Source organism: Lynx rufus, unplaced genomic scaffold (genome assembly GCF_022079265.1).
Source record: "Lynx rufus isolate CCGP_SWC_20201006 ecotype Redwood Valley unplaced genomic scaffold, mLynRuf1.p SCAF_24, whole genome shotgun sequence".
NCBI lineage: Eukaryota > Metazoa > Chordata > Mammalia > Carnivora > Felidae > Lynx > Lynx rufus.
In genome coordinates, this window is record NW_025814839.1 from 9,400,626 (window position 1) to 9,418,512 (window position 17,887).

The window sequence follows — 17,887 nt, forward strand, 5'->3', positions numbered from 1 at the left end:
ATAAGGAATCACTGGCATAGGTAATTTGGGTAATTTAATATGGTAGATAACACATTACATGTTTAACAGATTTATTTTCCCAATTAAAGGGGAACATTGGTATATGTGCAATCAAGAGATTTTATAGTCCAATTCAGTTTTCTGAATTTCATTTTTATAATTGTTATTTTTTCTTTCACATCAAAAAGGTAAAATAAAATTCATTGTTCATTTCTTTCCTCTTTTCTATCTAGTTTTAAAGGAAGAAGATTTTTTTTTTTTTTTAGTTTACCTATCCATTTGAGAGACAGCAAGAGTGAGCGTGCATGAGGGAGGGGCAGAGAGAGAGAATCCCAAGCAGGCTCCACACTGTCAGTGCAAAGTCTGACATGGGGCTCAGTCTCACAAACACGAGACCATGACCTGAGCTGAACTCAAGAGTCAGATGCTTAACCGACTGAGCCAACCAGGTGCCCGAGGAGTCCTTTCTTTTTGTTCAAGGCTCTAATATTCCTGCTCCTATCTCATGCACTTCCTGAGATCCTGCTTCTTTAACTATGTCTGTTTCTTCTAATTTCCATGCCTCTGTCCTGACTTCTTCCACTCTGCCTGTAAACATGAAGACGCCTGCCCCATGCTCGCATACCTCTCTACATACTGCCCTTTGCCACTTTTCTCTCTCAGCCAAATTTATGAATCTTAACATAACCAGCCTTCCCTGTTTCTACTTTCCCCCTTCCCATTTATTCTACAAACCCACAGTTATCTATTATTCATCCTAACTATTCCTGTAAAACTGCTCTTATGAAGGTCATCAAGAATGCCTTACTTGTAAAACCCAGTTAACGTGTTGTTTGTTTGTTTTTGGTCCTTGTCTAACATGACCTCTCTGTGGCATCCGATACACTGGCTGCTTGAAGTTGTGGACTCTGAGAACACCTGTGATGTCCGTTCCTTAGGGTCTCTTATATGGCACGGCTCTCTTGTCATTCATTATTATTATAATGCTCTTGACCCCCAGCTAAGCACCCTTTACCTAGACCTCTTTCTTATGTTCTGGGTTTGAATTTCCCAACCAACTGCTGGCCATCACTATTCAGGCATCCCAACTGTCCTTACCCTTGCCTCAACAAATCCTTCTTAAGTTATCTGATGAGAAACCACAAAGTCACCTCTCCTTTGAAAACTTCATCTGTATACTAGGTCAGCAGCATATGATGCTGGGACCTTAAACTCAACATCACCAAACTGAAATCACCCTAAATCCATTCTTTCTCCTTGGTTCTTTTTCTCTGTTCTTGGTATTGCCATAGTCTATTCACCCAGGCTAAAATGTTTAGAGTCACCTCAAACTCCTCCTCATCTATCACAGTCACTTTCAGTGAGAAGCACTGTATTTTCTAATCTACCTTTACAGTGTTTCTCAAAAGTCTTCCTTCCCCCTCCCCCACCACCAACATTGCCCTTATTGCCTCTTGCATGGACTAGTCTACAGAATGTAACACATTCAAGCCCATCTTACACTCTGTTGCCAGGATAATCTCCCTAAAGTACAGCACTTTCCTGAGTCTAAAATGCCCTATGCCTGTCTCTCAAAAACCACCCATGTCGTGTCCTTCATACAACCTTCACTAATTCTCCCCAGCAGGCTTATTTTCTCCCCACTATGACCCTTGCATGGTGACATATCTCGGTAACGTTTTTCATATTTTGTCTTATTTAAGACTTATTTTACGAATGTCTCTTTTGCAATTCTGCATGTTTCTTGAGGCACGGGGCACCGATTACATTTTTATCACCTAAAGTGGTTTACAAAGTGCCCAGTCTAGAACTTTCCCACTCTTAGAGCACCTGCTATAATAAACTGGACCTACTTCTTCATCCTCCTGTGACTCATTCAAGGGTCCATTTCGTGTCTCCTGGAAAAGGATTTTTTTCATTTTTCGGTACTGTAGGTTATCTAATTCACGAACAGCATCTTTTGTCCTCTGTATGAGGTCAATCAGGACACGTAGTGGCCGGTCTCGTCGAACAAAATCATGCTGATTGAGGGAGGAGAAAAAATAGAAACTGATAGTGAGAAAACAGATTTGGGGGCACAAGATTTACATTATAAAGCTAAACAGACATAACCAGGTCTGTTGATTTTGCAGAAATAACAAGATACGACTTTCATTTCGCACAACCTCTCAATTTGTATAAATCTTATAAAGAGATAACTATGCTTTTCTCTTCTTCCTCAAGCCCCATTTTGTGGAGTTTGTCCTGGAGTCTACTTGAGAATTCTTGAGATTTACTTTAACATGTAACCGATAATGACTAGTACTTTAGACGCTTGTAACTTTCAAGTCTGAAGCTATATAAGTAGAAGTGATGTAGAGTTCAAGAATATTATTGTTATAATCTGCCCCAATTCTCCTACCCACTCCACAATACCCCTTTTAAACGACTGTGTGTATTTTGTTTTCTATTTTGGTGGTCGTGTAGAGTATATGCGTGAAAATATGGCAGCTTTATTTAGAGGTCATAATTCTGGCAGCTTCATTTTCCCTTTACAGAACTGCACAGCCAGAAATAAGGGAAAAGGGCCTCTGAAGAATGAAAAGAAATACCCCAAAGTCCATAAATTTTTCCTGGTATAAACAGCCCTCACTTTCAATATTATCAGTGATCTTTACACATATTATGGTTTCCTGGTTTCTCAGTCTGTAGCAGTTTGGAAAGAGGGAATAAAAGTGGGAGAATAGAGGAGGGAGAGCTGTTAGAACTAGGGTTGTTTGTTGTAAAAAAGAACGGTCTTTGAAAGTTCTTGGGCAGCCTGACAATAAAAAGAGAGAAATTCCACGACCAACACACCTACCAACCAACCACATAAAAATGAACAAAGGTTTGTGGGCTATTTTGCAAAGGGGAAAATGCTCCTCAGGCAGTCCTTTTATATGCCACGAGTTGACGAAACACTACTGCTTCTGAGCCGTCAAGAAGTGAAATTACGTTCATTATGCTTTCTTTAAGAAGGCAGAAAAGTACATCATGGATTCTGACGAGATTACACAGAAAATGATCAAAAGTGGGGGGAGGAAGTTTTGTTTTTTTCAAGGAAAAGTTTCAGTTACACGGAAAATTCACTTATGTGAAATTGTAATTTGAAGATATTGGGTAAATGGGATATAATATGCTAGGCCCTAGATGATGGAACGGATTTCATTTCTTCCTAAGTTAAACAGGTATAAAAGAGAAGTAGGGCCATTGTGAGAAAAACACGTACATGTCCTGTGGTTCTTCACCCCGACTTTGCTGTCAGGGGAACTGTGGCTTTTGCTCTTGCTTTTATAAAACATCTCTTCCTCTGCCAAGAGTCCTTTCTGAAAATGAAACACCATTCCCAGAAGCAAGAGTAGCCCGCATATTTCGAGATGAGAGTGAAAGGGAGAAAGTAAATTATTTTGCTCCTCTACTGCTTGCAATTATACAAGAGCAAATCGGTTTTGAGTAAACTTCAAGCTAGTATTTAGGATCAGTGAATTTTAGAACAGGAATAGCTGTTAGAAGCTCTTTCATTTTCAAGGTGTGAAAATTCAGGCACAGAGGGGTTAGGTGACTTACACAGCTAGCTACTGCAAGAGCTAGGGCTACAACTCAGGTTTGCTCATTTGGTGTTTGTTTTCCGGTGGGCTATCACCACTATCATCTTTCTAAAACACGGGTTTGATTGTGTCACTCATTGTAACAGACATTGGTGTCTCATTTATCTCCCATTCCAACCTCTTTTCCTTGCCTTCATCTACTGTGAACACTAGAAAGCAAAAGGGTTGCGTGAACTCCAGCCTTTTTTATACTTAAAAAATAACGATATGACAGAGTTCTGGCAAATGAGACGCTGTCTAGGCACAGAAGTCTCTGAGGGCAGTCTTGTTTTCTAGAAGAAAAAGGCAAGGCACCTGAAGAAAGGGTGTTTTCCCCTCTGCCCTTCCTTCTTTCTCCTCTTGGGATAAAGACTTTTCCCAGAGATGCAGGAGCCATTTTGTGACCAAGAAGATAAAACCCACCTGCTGAAGATGATAAAGTAGGAAGATAGAAAGAGCCTGGATCCATGATGACATTGGTGAGCTGCTTACAGCTCTGGACTCTGCTCGTAACATCTTCTTTCTCAATGCCCTGCACTTGTTGCACAAGGTAATTAAGCCCTTAACCTGTTCAAGCCTTTTAAAACTGATATACTCAAAGTCTTCAAAACATGCCTCCAGGGGCACCTGGGTGGCTCAATGGGCTAAGCGTCTGACTCTTGACCTCGGCTCAGGTCATGATCTCACCATTCGTGAGTTGGAGCCTCCAGTCAGGCTCTGTGCTGCCGGCAGAAGTCTGCTTGGGATTCTGTCTCTCCCTCTCTCTCCCTGCCCCTCCTCTGCTCATGCTCGCTCTTTCACTCTCTCAAAAAACAAACAAACAAAAAAAACATGCCTTGATGATGAAGTCTAGCCTTTTACAGCCAGGTTCATGGTTGTAATTGTAGGCTCAAATCTAGTCACTCCTAGACCTCTTTCCCATCCAATGCATATAGTACAGTCTAGATAGTTATTGACTCATGACATGTGTTTCATACCTGTATACCTTTGCTCATGTTCTCTCTGCCTGCAACCCCATCTCCTCCTGTTCTCCAAAGTCCATTACTCTTGACACCCTTACAACTAAAAGGTCCCCAGATCCTTTAAAAAGAATGATTTCATTGTTCTTGAAAGTATATTTCCTTGAAACGTTTAAATACAGAAAAATGCATAAAAGACAGTAAAAGAAAAACATCCCAAATTCCATCATCCAGAAATAAATAAAGAATGTTATTTTACATGTTCTCACACAGGATAATGGATATCTAGAAACAATTTTACATGGGAAGATTATGCATGCTAATTTTAAGAAAATCTGTGAAATTAAGGTATACTTAAATGTAGCAGAATTAGAAAACAATGAAGTAAAGTAACTGCTTAACTTCAGTTATAATTTCTTCACCAATAGTTGCCAGTTCTTAAAAAATCCTCTAAAGTTAAGGAAATAAAAAAAAAAGATGACAGAGATTAGAATTACTTTTTTTTTAATTATGCATTTCAACTTAAGAATTATTATCGACCAGCTACTCTGAAAAAGAGGAAAATTAGTACACTTATCTTTCTTTCCTACCCCTAGGTTGTTCTAGTTACATTAGTATTTTTACACTGTCAGTGCCTATAGCATTTACATTCTGCTCTTTAACCATAAAAATGATTTTACCTTGGTTCTATATTGAAATGGATTCAATGTGAAGGTGACGTTTTAATGTCAGGAAGAAAATGTGAAGAAAAAATGGATTAAGAATATTTAGGAATAAGATAGCCAACTGAGGGGGGGGAAGTTGACTTCCTTACAACAAATTTTTATATCACCTCTCAAAAGAAGCCCACCATAAACAACACCAAAAGAGGAATAGGGAAAAAATATTTGCAAGACCTACTACAAATTAATAATAATAATAAAGCCCAATGATCAGACAAATGGGTAAAGATCACAAAGAGTTTACAGAAAAGGAAACCAATGGCTTTTCAACGTATGAAAGATGCATCAACTTAGCTCATAATGAGAAATACAAATTAAAACTACGAGTTTTTCACTGATCTGAGAGCCAAGATGAAAATTTGATGGTCCTCATCTTTGTTAGTGGGACTATAAATTGGTACAACTTCTTTGGAGGACGATTTGTCAGTATCCGTTTAAATTTAAAATCTATATTCCCTCTGATTAGCAATTCCATTTCCATGATTTTATTCTTTAGATATCCATATACAGTACACGATGACACGTGTACACAAACTCATTGCAGCAGTTTGTAATAGCAAAAGACCGCAAACCCCATAAAGAAGTTGGTTAAAAAAAGCATGGTCGTTCTGAGAATGTTACAGAGCCACTCATAAGAATGAGGTACCCAAAACATACTATAAAGTAAAACAGACAATCAAGTTAGAACAATGTTTAGAGCTAGCTCCCACTGGTGCAAAAATAAAATAAGAATATTTACTTCCATATGCATAAAATATCTCTAGAAAAATATGCACAAGATTGGTGATAGTGGTTGCTGCCTCTAGAGAGGGGCTCAGAATAGGAAGAAGATTTACTTTTCTCACTCTGTCTTCCTAAATTCGTATTACCTACCAATATGAAGAATGTAGTCCCTTTTTTAAAAAAAAACTTTTTTTTTTTTTAACATTTATTTATTATTGAGAGACAGAGAGACACAGAGCCTGAGCAGGGGAGGGACAGAGACAGGGGTAGACATAGAATCTGAAGCAGGCTCCAGGCTCTGAGCTGTCAGCACAGCCGGACACGAACTGAGCCGGGCTCGAACTCACAAACCGTGAGATCATGACCTGAGCCGAAGTCGGACACTGAGCCACCCAGGAGCCCCGAAGAATGTAGTCCCTTTAACCAAGCAAAAGAAATATATAAAAAATTCTGGGGCCAATTAAAAATTCAGTGTTTGCTGCCAGTCCTTGTTCCAGTTTCTTCAGTTCCTAATTTATTCTTTCTTCCTTTTTCCTTTCCTCCCTCTCTTTCTTTCTTTCTTTCTTGTTTTATCACTAGATTGGCTGGATTTTGCTATTGAGCCATTGTTTAAAAAGCTATTAAGAAAAAAAAATTGGGGCACCTGGGTGGCGCAGTCGGTTAAGCGTCCGACTTCAGCCAGGTCACGATCTCGCGGTCCGTGAGTTCGAGCCCCGCGTCAGGCTCTGGGCTGATGGCTCGGAGCCTGGAGCCTGTTTCCGATTCTGTGTCTCCCTCTCTCTCTGCCCCTCCCCCGTTCATGCTCTGTCTCTCTCTGTCCCAAAAATAAATAAATGTTGAAAAAAAAATATTAAAAAAAAAAGAAAAAAAAATTGATTCAATTTGTAAGGCTTAAAAATCTAAGCTGCATTTATAACTGAAGAGCACCTTAGCTAGGACAAAGATCCACCTCAAAATATTTTTTTCAACCTATTTGTATAAGTCTTTCTTTACCCTTGGAGTTCAAGGAATTTTATCAGGTTACTGCAAATCAGTTCCATGGTGTCTTTCTTCAGGCCTCTGCTTAAAAGTCACCTCTCTAGTAAGGCCTTCCCTAACTCCTCATCTAAAAAGTTAGCTCCTGAGACACCTGCGTGGTTCAGTCAGTTAAGTGTCTGACTTCAGCTCAGGTCATAATCTCATGTTTCATGAGTTTGAGCCTCGCATCTGACTCTGCTGACAGTGAGGAGCCTGCTTGGGATTCTCTTTCTCTCCCTCTCTCTCTGCCCCTCCCAGCATCTCTCTTTCTCTTTCTCAAAACAGATAAATTTAGGGGGGAAAAACCCCATCCAAACATTAGGTCCTGGGGCACCTGGCTGGCTTAGTTGGAAGAGCATGCAACTCTTTAACCTGGGGGTGTGTGTCTGAGCCCCATGTTGTGGGTAGAGTTAATTAAAATAAACAAACAAACAAACCACCAACTCCTGCTCCATCTTTATTTTTTCTGCAAAGAATTTACTACCAACTGATATATATTTACTTTATCATATATTTACTTGTTAGTGTTTGGAACAGTGCTTGGGCATGTAGTAGACAATCAGTAACTGTTGAGTAAATGGTGGGCTTGTTTGATTTGGCCCACCAAATCAAATTAAGATGAAATCAAGTCAAATAAAGATCCAAACAGTTATTTCCAATAAAGTTTTCTTCAGGTATATCGTTAAGTATCTTCTGCTAGATGTGTTTTGCTTTCTTCTTCAGGAGTAATAGGTTGGCATATAATTAGATCTCCTGTCTTCCACAGATGCCATCTTCATTATAATCATCTTTAGAATTTTTTTCCCTTGCATTTAACTTTTATTTCCCTACAACTTTCTATCCTTGGAAATACCCTAAATGGGTTGGTTTATTACATTCGTTTATTGCTTATGATTCTGTGTCTTAATTTTTCTCTTCTGTGTCTTTTCTTACCTCTGCCCACTTGCTTTTTATATCCTTTTGTTGTCTGTGCCCTAAAATTTGTCTTTGAATCCTTGAATTCAAAAAATCCTTGAATTCTTTGAGGTGCTTCTCTCCCTTAATTTTTATTAATATTTTTTATTTTTCTTTGCCCCCTTAATTTTAATACAGCCCCAAATTATCCTTTTTTTCCCTTTATGGTAGGGCTTTCTATGTCCCATTTTTTTTTTTTTTAATCTTCACCTACTTCAAAGTAATAAAGATGTTACTTTATCTTGGGTTATCTGGTGTTTTGTTCTGGTTGTCATTTTTCCCTGAAGACATGTGGAGCTGTTGCTGAGACACACAGAGTAGAGCACATGTCTAGAACACATGATGGCTCTACACCAAAGGGAATGGGAGTCCTTTGTCCTACTGTTTCTGCCACCGTGTTCCTGTGGGCTGCTATTTACAAGATGAAAACACTTAATTTTCCATGGAAAAATTAGCTGCCTTCAGATCTACCTCTTCAGAAACACTTACAGCCAGAGAAAATAATACGATAATGTTTACAGAGTTGTAAGAAGAAGAAAACATAAACCAAGAATTTGTGACCTACACAAGGTGCTCTTCAATTCTAAAGGCAGCTGACAGTTTTAAGCTTTCAAATTTAGGCAATATAATCTTTCTGAGTTTTCCTTAAAACCAACCAGCCAACAAAAGAGTTGAAAAATATACGTCCAGAAAGAGGTTAAATAAATCTGGCCCAGTCTGTGCCAAATAAAAGATCTTTATATTGTAAAAGTCTCCACATACTTCACTGATATTGAGGGAACCTACATATAAAGCTTATAATAAAATGTTACATGAAGAGATGCTCAAAACCACGATGCTTAAATCAAATGAATAAAGTTAACATGATACTCTTGTCACCAACATGTATGATGTAAGGCGACATAAATGTATGCTTTGTATATTTATTGTGTATCTTCATTGCCTGATGATTTGTCAACAACCTAACTGAAAATCCCAGGGTTGGCATGTGGACCATTGGCAGACTGTCCTGAGAGCACCGTATTAAAGTGCATGCAGATATTAGTCACAGGAACATCCAAGTGATGACCAGAGCAAAGAGAAATACTCTTTGTCATAAGGCAAAAAGAGGGAGGGGGAAGCAGAGAGGATGGAAAAGATTGGGAAAAGACTACCCAGGGGAATGTACAGCACATCCATTGTGATAATCTTGCCGTTTCTATGCCTTGCTGTTATCTCTGGATAAATGACAAGGCGGCATGTTCTAATCTAGTTTGTCATGATGAGGCGCCATAGGAATGATTTACCATATTCCACTACAACATGACTTCAAATCCCCCTTCTCAAATACAAATTTGAAAAATTACCCGTAATAGTTCCGCTGACGTTGGCCTTTCCTGAGGTATTTTCTGCAAGCAGTAATCAACAAATCTCCTAAAGGAATCTGTCCTGCATGTGCAAATACATTGACAGAAAAGAAAATGAGGGTCTGTGGAATACACTGATTACTTAAAATAATTCTCACTCAAGGGAAAATTTTACATTTTAAGAGCTTTTTAATAAAATATATGGAATATTAGAAGTGGACCATTTTCAAGTTTATAGTATCTAAAAATTCATATTTGGATAATGAATGTGGAAAATTTAAAGTTAGTCAACACATAAACATATCTTAATATATAAGCAAGGTCAAAACATAATTTATATAAGAAAATGAAAAATACTATTATTTACACATATTATAGTTTTATGCACATTTTTCTTTCCCAAGATAACAACTCTCCTAAATCTCAAGTCTATATTCTTCATGGCCAGTTGGCAACCTCTCCAATATCCACCACCTATAACCAGGTAGGAAAATTTGAAGCATAAGGGAAGAGAACTTCGGAATATGCCTTCTGGATGAAAAAACATTCTTCTCTTGAGAATCCCATTTTGTCCAGTCTCTTTAAAACTGTCCTTCTTCTATAACTCTTGTGGCCCAAACAGTTATCAAAGTGTCATAATTTTCTATATGGAATGATACATCTTCTGATAGTGTATGGTCTGATAGTGTATGTTCAACATATTTAAATAGACACATAATAAAAGAAATGACAAGTGGAAAAATAATGACATCAGAGAAGGTACTTTATCTCTGCTGAGAAGTGATAAGAGCTAAGATGATCAATACGAAACTGTCAGGATTTAAAAGACAAGACTTATTAGGAAGATAACAGGGTATGTTCCCTATAGAATTTCAGTTCCTACACGCAGTTTAAGAACACAGTACAAATGACAGTGAGACATAAATAAAAGTGTGTGTGTGCGTGCGTGCGTGCATCACCAGTTCACACCTGTAAAGCACCACTGCACTTCCTCTAACATACAATGAAGGAATGACATGGTTTCTAGGTCAGATGTTTAAAATGTAATTTAATGCGTGCCAAATACATATGGTGATTTCCTTAGAGATTTAAAATGAGAGCAGAGTCTTACCATTCATTAGACTGTAGCGTTGGGGAGTCATTCTGGGCAATGTGGTATAAGGCACTCATGGCATTCATGTTGAAAAGGGGGGGCTTCCGTTCCGCTGAAAGAAAAGAAACGATAAAGTACTTCTTGAAAGAAATCAGGCAGATAGAGAAATAAGGATCTGTGGGCAAAGCTTTGCTGCTAAATCAACGGCTCATTACTGTCATCATGCAACATAATCCACTTATTTGAATCTCTAAGGTCAGCCCAGGACAGTCCTTCAGAAGAAGCTGCTGGTCATCTTAATGTACACTGGCAAAGCTCCTAACAAGCCCATTTCAAAAAAGACAAAGAAAAATTTCTTTTTTTTTCACGTATCTTCAAAAGGCTGGTCTTGGCTTGTGTTTCCACAACAGGTATGAACATCTTCGTGTGTATGTATATTGGTTTAAAAATATGTATTTATTGGAAATGAAACCCATACGGCACAGAAAAACAGAATGAGAAGATTATAGAATGGAACATCTTAAGCATTACTAACATAGCATGTGAGATAAAATAATTCAATTCAATAAACACTGTTTGAAGGCTCATCTGGGCCAAATAAATGATACAGGTGGTGGTGGTGACGGGATACGGGAGGAAGGGGAAGATAAATAATAAGGAAGGTTTGGTTCACTCCCTTTTATTTTTATTTATCTATTTAAAAAATCTTAAGTTTATTTATCTATTTATTTATTTATTTATTTAGAGAGATAGAGAGAGAGAGAGAGGAAAAAAAAAAAGAAAACACAAGCAGGGGAGGATCACAAAGAAGCAGAGGCCGAATCCCAAGCAGGCTCCACACCATCAGCGCAGAGCCCGATGTGGGGCCCAAACCCACCAACCATGAGATCATGACCCCAGCCAAGGTCAAGAGTTGGACGCCCGACTGTGCCATCCAGGTGCCCCAAGATTCACCCCCTTTAAAGAGAAACTCAGTGCAATTAGGTATTTGTTAATAGATATATTCCAACCCAGCCCATCATGGTCTCTTTTTGGGAATTTCTATAGCTCTGTTTTAGTATACTGCCTACTTGGCCTGTGCTCTCTTATTGCACTGACATAAACATACAAATCTTTTCTCTCAAGAAACAAAAAAATCATTAGCTCTAAGAGGAAGATCTTATAACCCTAATACTCTTTAGCTTTTATTTATTCCTCAAGCAACATGTAATAAAATGTTATTCACATATAAGGTGCTCAGTTTGTTGACCAAAGGAAAGAAACAAGGTTCTAGTTCTGAGCACTTAATTTTATATTAGTTACTAGTTATTATGCCCTAGAAGATAAATCACAATCTCATTCTACTGTGCTTATCCTAATGGATTCCTTACACAGTCCGCCCTTGTAATTCATAATCTAATTCTCAGGTTTTATCAGAGTAACTTGGTTTTTAAGCAAAGATTCTTCTATCAACCTCTTTTAAAATGGAAAACAGGGTTTATTCTTTGCAATTCTTTTTTTTTTTTTTTTAATTTTTTTTCAACGTTTTTTATTTATTTTTGGGACAGAGAGAGGCAGAGCATGAACGGGGGAGGGGCAGAGAGAGAGAGGGAGACACAGAATCGGAAACAGGCTCCAGGCTCTGAGCCATCAGCCCAGAGCCCGATGCGGGGCTCGAACTCACGGACCGCGAGATCGTGACCCGGCTGAAGTCGGACACTTAACCGACTGCGCCACCCAGGCGCCCCTATTCTTTGCAATTCTAAGAAACAAGAACTTAGGGCAGAAGTAATATGAAAGACATTTTCACTCACAGAAGGATGAACTTGTAAAAAGCCATGGTGAGAAAACAAAAGAAAGCAACCCCTCCCCCCCAAATTTGGAAAGAACAATGTTAAGAACAGTAAACTTTAGGGGGCGCCTAGGTGGCTCAGTGGGTTAAGCGTAGGACTTAGGACTTCGGCTCAGGTCATGATCTTGCTTTATGTGAGTTTGAGCCTTGCATTGCATTCTGTGCTGACAGCTCAGAGCCTGGAACCTGCTTCGGATTCTGTGTCTCCCTCTCTCTCTCTCACATTCTACCCCTCCCCTGCTCACATTCTACCTCTTTCTTTCTTTCAAAAATAAACAAACATTAAAGGCCAGGTGTGTTAAGACTGGACTTGTCCTACAAATGCATTGGTCTCAATTTGGCTATCTCTGGCTATCTCTCTTTAGATTCTGTCTCCTCTCTTTCTGCCCCTCCCTCACTTGCTCGACTGCTCTCTCTCTCTCTCTCAAAAATAAACGTTAAAAAAAAAAAAAAAGAGTAGTGAACTTTAAGCCATTGACAGTATTCCCACAGAAGACAACTATGGTTATTCATTCATGATACTTTGGAGGGGCCTCTTACAGTCTTGACTAAATGTTCTCTGATACCTTTAAAATGTGACAGTCTACTATTCTACAAATATTTTTTGTTAATATTTGTATTAAGGATACTATACACTCATGAAATAGATACTAGTATTACAGGGGCATAAATTGATAATAAGTAGAAATTTGAAAGTTATAGTGTGGAGGCGCCTAGGTGGCTCAGTCGGTGAAGCGTCCAGCTTCAGCTCAGGTCATGATCTCATAGTTTGTGGATTCCAGCCCTGTGTTGGGCTCTGTGCTGACAGCTCAGAGGCTGGAGCTTGTTTCAGATTCTGCTTCTCCCTCACTCTCTGCCCCTCCCCCGCTCATGGTTTGTCTCTCTCTCTCTCAAAAATAAACAAACATTAAAAAAAAAAAGTTGTCGTGTGGACAAATGGATTTGTATCTGTTTCAAATGTACAAGAGTTCAGGTTTAGATTCAGGTTTATTTTTTTTATTTTTCAGCAGGGACACGCTGGAAAGCTTGGCCTTCTGCCAACTTCAAGTATTTAAAGTCAGGTGGAACTAGGAACTCATCGTGTAACCATCAATGATTTCCCATCATTCTTAGGACAAAGTCCGGATCCTTAAACCATAGCCAGTTTACCTTTATCAACATGACCGTAGATGAGGTGCCTAAGTGGCTCAGTCGGTGAAGCATCTGACTTCAGCTCAGGTCATGATCTCACAGTTTGAGTTCAAGCCCCATGTCAGGCTCTATACTGACAGCTTGGAGCCTGGAGCCTGCCTTGGATTCTTTGTCTGTCTGTCTCTCTCTCTCTCTCTCTCTCTCTCTGCCCCTCCCCTGTTTGTTCTCTGTCTCTCTCAAAAATAAACAAACATTAAAAAAATTAAACAAACATTAAAAAAATTAAACAAACATGACCTTGGCGACCTCTAGGATTTCATTCTGAGAAGTAACGCCTCCACCCTCTTCTTTTGCTTCACTGAGAGAACCAATTTTAGAACCTTTCACACATACTGCCTCCTCTGTCTGGACTCCCCTCTCACTTTCATTCCCTCAACTTTATCTGGTTAATTGTTGCCAACCTTTCAGACTTCACCTTAAATGTAACTGCATTTTGCATTCATTTCATAAATATTTATTCAGGGATTATTATATGCTTGTAAGCACTTCCTCAGGGAAGCCTTCTCTGACTTCTCAGACTATTAGATTCTGTTACTGCAAATTATGTTTTTCCTTTCTACTATGGACCACAACCATAATTATTTGTGTAATTCTTTACGTAATGTGGGTCCTTTCTGCTAAGCTTCATGAGGACAAGGACAATGCCTACTATATTCATCTTCGCATTCCCACTGCTAAGCATAGCACCTGGTATCTATTTTTGGTGGTTCAAAAATACCCATAGAATAAATAAATGAAGGTAAGGCAAATTAAAGCAAGGAAGAAACTTTGTCAGCAAATAATCTTGGGCAGCAAGAAGTCACAAAAATGACTGAGGAGCGACTAAGTCTTGGGGCTTCCATCAGACGCTATGTGATGGCTTCATTCACTGCCAGATGGATAGGAACCTTCTCACTAAATGGCAAAAGATATAAAATTCAAGCTGCTAAGAAGAACACTGAATTGCACAGGAGAAACAGCCAGGAAGGGGGACTAAAGAAAGAACAGGAATTTGGAAAGAGGATGAAGGAACAAAAAACAACAATAAAACCCAATTCAACAGTGACAAGAAAGGCAGTAGCTTGGAAACGAAGAGGGAATGGTGAGGCCATAAGTAGCCAACACTCCACTGTGAACGACACAAGACAACAGCCAGCCACACAATGGTAGAATAGCTTTAGTAGTTAGAAGCACATGACCACAGGTACTCTAAACACACAACATAGTTCTATGGTCTGAGAAGCATTTGCTAAATACTAGTTTCAAATGGCCTCAGCTATGCTCAAGTCCTTTGCTAGATGTGCTACATAAATCCTCTGGGCCATGGTGACAGGATTCATTGCTAAGCCAGCATACTATAGAGCAAGGGTTGGGAAACTATGGCCTGCGGGCCAGATTCACCTAGAAGCCTGTTTATGTAGTTTTATTGAACTACAGCCACGTTCATTTATAAACATATTGTCTATGGCTGTTATTATGCTCAACAGCAGAGTTGAGTTGTTATGACAGAGAATGTATGGTCTGCAAAGCCTAAAACACTTATTATCTGGTCCTCTACAGAAAGTCTGTCAACCCTTTACTATAGAATATAATAGTCTGCATATGATCTTCCACATAAGCAGCAAAATAAGAATTGGGAGTGCTTTTGAAGCCACCTTGTGATATGTAATTCATATCTTCTCAAAAGAAGGGAGGAGGGTGGAATCCTAAAAAAGGTGTATTAACTAAAAGAAAAAAATAGTGATTTCTATTTAAAGACAACGGTCAAGTTTTTGTGGCAACAGGTTTCTTACAAACCAATGTGCCTGAAAAACATAATAATTAGTGATAACAATAGTTACTACCACTTACTGAACCCCTACTACATGTCAGGCACTCATTGCTGTCGGTCGTAATTCTCACGATAGCTCGGTAAGGTAAGCGTGATCATTCCAAGCATTATTTTCCAACTAAATAAACTGAGGTTCAGCTAGTCTGAATAATGAAACTAAGTCACATAGTAAGTGGCTAAATTGGGATTTCAACCCACCTTGTAAGAATCCAAGAAATGTGTTATTTTCACTAGGTCTCAGTGTCTTTTTGACAACCTGGTACATTTTATGATAGATTGTACTGGGATTAAAAAAAAAAAAAAGGTGGGAGGGGTCCTGGCTGGCTTGGTCAGAGGAGTCTGTGGCTCTCGATCTCAAAGTTGTGAGTTCAAGCCCGACACTGGGTGTGAAGATTACTTAAAAATGGATAAACTTAACTAAATAAATAAACTTTAAAATTAAAAAAAAAAAAAAGCAGCAGCAACAGCTTCAGAAGAGTAAATATGCCTGCCTTCCCGTAACAGCCATCACAACATTCATTTATTAACAGATAAACAATGAGTGGCTAACATGAAAGAAGAAAAGTCCAGGCAAAAAACCTACATAAAGACATGTTTTTGGGTTTTGTTTTGTTTTGTTTTCTTGGAGAATTCATTTCTGAGCACAATAAATGCCCTGACGAGGCTAATGGACCATTTGCCAGCTTCTATCATAACCTCTATAGGTAAACTAAGTTAAGCATCTGTAGGTTAAACAAATGAACATCATATTAACTTCTCTTGAAATAATCTTGAAAAATAAAATTTTTGCTGACTGGCCAATTTCAGTGTCCAAGGTTTTCAGAAGATTCTTGCATGTAACTAGTTCTCTCAGTGGAAAATTAATTTAGCAAAAGATAATTTATAGAATAGGCTTCACCACTATGGAACTGTAGAGCTTGATCCAGGAAAAAGGGACAGTGCCGGTAACATTATCATCTTCCTCCTTTGTGATGTTACTCTAGCAATTTAAATTACAAATTAGGGAGCTTTGAAAAAAAAATGCAGTATTATAGAAGTAATGTCATAAGGAAAGGGTACAACATTATCCACAAGTTTCAAGGTAATTTCAATATTAAAAGTACAATTTAAAGTATTGCAAACATACAGAAAACTTGGAAAAATCATTAACTTCCAGTTTTATATGCAGCAGTTTGGTCTTTTTTTTTTTTCATGTAAAAAAATACTCTTCTTTTATATATGCATTAACAAGATTAATGCTAAGGAGATATATAGCAAAGCTGTCAAAAAGGTACTTGAATGGTCTATTGCACTAGCAATATAATACATTTTGAATAATTGTTGATAAGTTAAATGTCCTTGGTAACAATTTTACTTAATGAATATTAACTGAGCAGGTACTACCATTTTTCTCTGAATCTAAGATGCTACTGACTATAAAATGTACACTGTTTTATGTATAACTTGGGGAAAAATGCTGCCAATTATAATTATAAAATGCGATTGCCTATAAAATAACCACCAGTTTTAAAGAGATGTTAGAATGTCAATTAAAATCTTGGATGAAATATGACATATATCATGATTGCGTTGATAATGGCCAACATTTATTGAGTACAGTATATAGAGATTATAATAAGAAGAACTTTAAATTCAGATTTTCATTTAATCCAGACAATTCTAGTAAGGTAGGAGATCTTATTACACAAATTTCATAGAGAGTTCAAACAATTTGACCAAAGTCACGCAACTAAGAAATGGCAAAGCTAGAATTAGAACTCAAGTTTGTCTGACCAAAGTCTATGCTTGTAAGTGTAGTTCATTTTATAAAAGGCAATCAAAGTTAGGCTGGTACAGAGACAGTGTTTTCATACATACTTTAATTCATTTTTATAAAAAAATAAAATCAAAAATTAAGCACAAACCAGGGCCTCTCTCAAGAGAGAAAGTACTAGAAGCATCTCCTGGGATGACTATGTTTCACCCAGTGTGAACTTCTGTTTGAAACTTCAGTCATTACTACATCTACATAGTACAAAAACTGATGTAATGGTGATCTTGAATTATCATAAAAGGGTATATTCTGTTTGCTTTATTTAAGAAGGCTGGAAAGGGTAGAATCTATACTACATTTAGAAAGGTTATGGTAAGAAAAAAAATTGTAAAAACAATGGGTGGACGCTAATAAGCTGTGAAATTCAACTTGGGTAGTACATCCTCTTAAATTTTCATAACTGAGGAGATGCTGCTATGGTTTCAGTGTTTTAAGTATAATTTTGGTTCACTTTGGACTATAAATGACAAAAAAAGGAATAATCCTACGTACGAATGCCATTAGCTGTTATTGAGCATTTGCTATGTGCCAGGCATTATGCTAAACACTTTACATGTGTTATTTTACTGAAGTCCAGCAACATCTATTGATAAATATTGTTATTTTCACTTACATGAGAAACTGAGGCTCAAGGAAGTTAAGAAAGCTGTTCAGGCTCTCACACTCAGGACGAACATGTTATGCAACTCCAAAAGGTGTCATTCACATCCTAGACTATGTGAATGCCCGCTGGTGTTATGTGTAGCACATGGGGTGGTCCTGCCCACTAAGTGTTGGTGAAGCCAAAATTCAAATCCAGGGTGTCTAATTTTGAAATTTACTC

At 38.1% G+C, this 17,887-nt stretch overlaps 1 protein-coding gene across 3 annotated transcripts in view; it reads right to left on the reverse strand.

Annotated features, from left to right (window-relative positions):
* Positions 1 to 17,887, reverse strand: part of TAOK3 (TAO kinase 3) — a 179,873-nt gene that overhangs the window by 47,390 nt on the left and 114,596 nt on the right. For all 3 annotated transcript variants that reach the window (XM_047088041.1, XM_047088042.1, XM_047088040.1), the window contains exons 10-12: positions 10,438 to 10,531; positions 9,327 to 9,408; positions 1,854 to 2,021 (exon numbers count right to left, since the gene is read on the reverse strand). In XM_047088041.1, the coding sequence (XP_046943997.1) occupies positions 1,854 to 2,021; positions 9,327 to 9,408; positions 10,438 to 10,531 (344 nt within the window). The remainder of the gene's footprint in view (positions 1 to 1,853; positions 2,022 to 9,326; positions 9,409 to 10,437; positions 10,532 to 17,887) is intronic.